This window comes from Carcharhinus amblyrhynchos, chromosome 3 (assembly GCF_965287045.1).
Source record: "Carcharhinus amblyrhynchos chromosome 3, sCarAmb.v2.hapA, whole genome shotgun sequence".
In the NCBI taxonomy this organism is placed as follows: domain Eukaryota; kingdom Metazoa; phylum Chordata; class Chondrichthyes; order Carcharhiniformes; family Carcharhinidae; genus Carcharhinus; species Carcharhinus amblyrhynchos.
In genome coordinates this window covers 21,383,346-21,385,931 of record NC_137326.1, presented here as the reverse complement: position 1 = coordinate 21,385,931, position 2,586 = coordinate 21,383,346, and the positions used below count along the sequence as shown (strand labels likewise).

Sequence of the window (2,586 nt, the reverse complement as noted above, 5' to 3'; positions counted from 1 at the left end):
TTAACTAAATGGCACTGCGACATTCTTCAAACTATATAGTTCCAAAAGGTACCTGCTTCATCTTACACTAATGGATTGTTGAAATGGTGACAAATATTTTTCATTTACTTCTAACCTATTGATCTTCCTGAATTGCTAGATCAATTGATAAGAATTTATAAAGTCAATATTTTTTATTCATTTATGGGACATGGGTATCGCTGGCTGGTCAGCATTTATTGCCCATCCCCTGTTGCCCTTAAGAAGCTGGTGAACTGAATGGCTGCTAGACCATTTTGGAGGGCAGTTAAGAGTCAACCACATTGCTGTGGCTCTGGAGTCACAAGTAGGCCAGACCAGGTAAGGACAGCAGATTTCTTTCCCTAAGTGAACCAGATGGGTTTTTTCAGACAATTGACAATGGTTTCATGGTCATCAGTAGATTCTTAATTCCAGATATTTTTTATTGAATTCAGATTGCACCATCTGCAGTAGTGGGATTCGATCCCCAGAACATTAGCTGAGTTTCTGGATTAATGGACTAATGATAATACCATAGGCCATTGCCTCCCCTTAATGATCGTTCTACAATTCAGGTTTCCATGGTTCGAAAATGAAACCAGAGAGGGGATCTCTTCCAAAGCAACATTGGCCTCACATCCACAAATTATGTTAAGTTTGAATGTGAAGAATGGCCTTAAAAGTTTTCTTGAAGTTCTTGTTACAGAGAGGATAGATGAATGGGTTCAGTGTTGAATTAATGTAACCCAGCCAAATTGTGAACATATGTAAATTGTGATCGACACACGTATCACAGAAAGCCATCACGGTGAATGTCACCATGTAGGGGATCCAGCACACCAAGAATCCCATCATTATGAAACCCAATTGCTTGACAGCTTTTCTCTCTTTAACTATGAGAAAGCGTCGTGCATACTGCACGGACCGTGAGTAAAACTTGTGCCATGATTGCTTGAGCTGATTAACGGTCTCTATTCTGTCTCCAGACTCATGAACCCAAGGTGATGCTCCTGGATGTGGACAAGACATGGAGCCAAGTTGACACAGCACCTTATTCAATGTTTGTTCATTGGATATATCTGATGATTCACACTTCTCATCAGCTGAACTCTCGGCAATCGTTTTATGTTCTTCTATGGTCATGTACGCTTGTTGAATGTTACTACCTCTTTGTCTGTATCGAACACTTATAGGAAAGCACTTCTGTTTTGCAACAGGACTACCCAGGGTAATATTTTCCCTCAAGTTTGCAATATAATTTGATCTGTAGCCTGGTTCCACATGCTGATTTTGTGACCTATTGAGAGACAATGACCTACGGTAAAATTCTGTTGAAATTTGTTGCACTGATGTTGAAATTGAAAAGGCACCAATGTTTTGGTTATTTTCAGTTGGGATGTTCTGCTTACCTCCGAAAGAATATGGCCTTTTGATTTGTTTGAAGTCAGAACAATTAAATGTGCACTGTGAAAGTTTGCATGCATTTTTGACTTCTGCATCTGGGCATTCAAGATGTACATTTTCACCTTGTCGGTTCTGGCATGTTTCATGTCTGTGCCCTGCTAGTTTCACATTCTCTTGAAAAAAATTTCTGTCTGTGGCCGAGCATGGATGTCCCCTGATAGTGTCTCGTTGTTGGCAGTGCTTTCTTACAGCCCTGTAAATTTCTGTGTAATACCACAGCATTAGTATAGAGGGGACATAAAAGTTCAGCATGGCAGTAAGAATCTTGAACCAAGTGACATAACGAAATTCAGTGTCACACGTATTGTTTGCCACAGTCCTGATACCCCCATTGGCAAAGATGTGCCACCCTAGAATGGGGATGATCCAAGTTAGTGAAAGAAGCCAGGCTCCCGCAATCATTGCAACAGCCCTGGTTTTGGTTCGATACTTCAAATATCTCAATGGCTGACGAACTGAGTGATATCTATCCACACACAGGATAAAAAGACTAAAAATCGAAGCCGTGCTGGCCATATAATCCATAGAGAGCCAAAACTGGCAGATCACTCTTCCCAGTTTCCATTTGTTTTCTAGTATGTATGTAATATTAAGGGGCATGACTGTCATACCAACTATCAGATCAGCAACAGATAGACTAACGATGTACATGTTTGCAACAGTGTGAAGTTTTCTTTCACTTTTCACCGCATATAGCACCAAAATGTTCATGATTACAGTGAGTAAAGATAAAAAGGCTAAGGCCAGGCCAAGTAAAATTTTCTTGGCAGAAGGCTGCAGGAGGAGATCTTCCTTTGTGTAGTTTTCTGTTGTGAACACTGTATAGTTTGCAACATTAATTAGACAAGTCACAGTAATATTCATCATGGATGAGGCAGACTAGTTTACACAGCCTGAGCACGTAACTCTGTCGGAGTCGATACCCTTGATTGGCATGTTAGAGTATGTGTCTGGAAAAATAAAAGTATGTGAGTCAGTACTTGGCACATGCAACAGCAATCAAAATTAAAACATGATGTGGTGATGCTGGCACTGGACTGGGGTGGGCACAGTAAGAAATCTCACAACACCAGGTAAAAGTCCAACAGGTTTATTTGGTAGCATGAACTTTCAGAGCATTGC

At 40.6% G+C, this 2,586-nt stretch overlaps 1 protein-coding gene across 1 annotated transcript; it reads right to left on the bottom strand.

The window, feature by feature from the left end:
* Nucleotides 1–651: 651 nt before the first annotated feature.
* hrh1 (histamine receptor H1) lies at nt 652–2,331 on the bottom strand. The gene has a single exon (XM_080186286.1). The coding sequence runs from the start codon at nt 2,329–2,331 to the stop codon at nt 652–654; it is 1,680 nt and encodes a 559-aa protein (XP_080042412.1).
* Nucleotides 2,332–2,586: the final 255 nt, after the last annotated feature.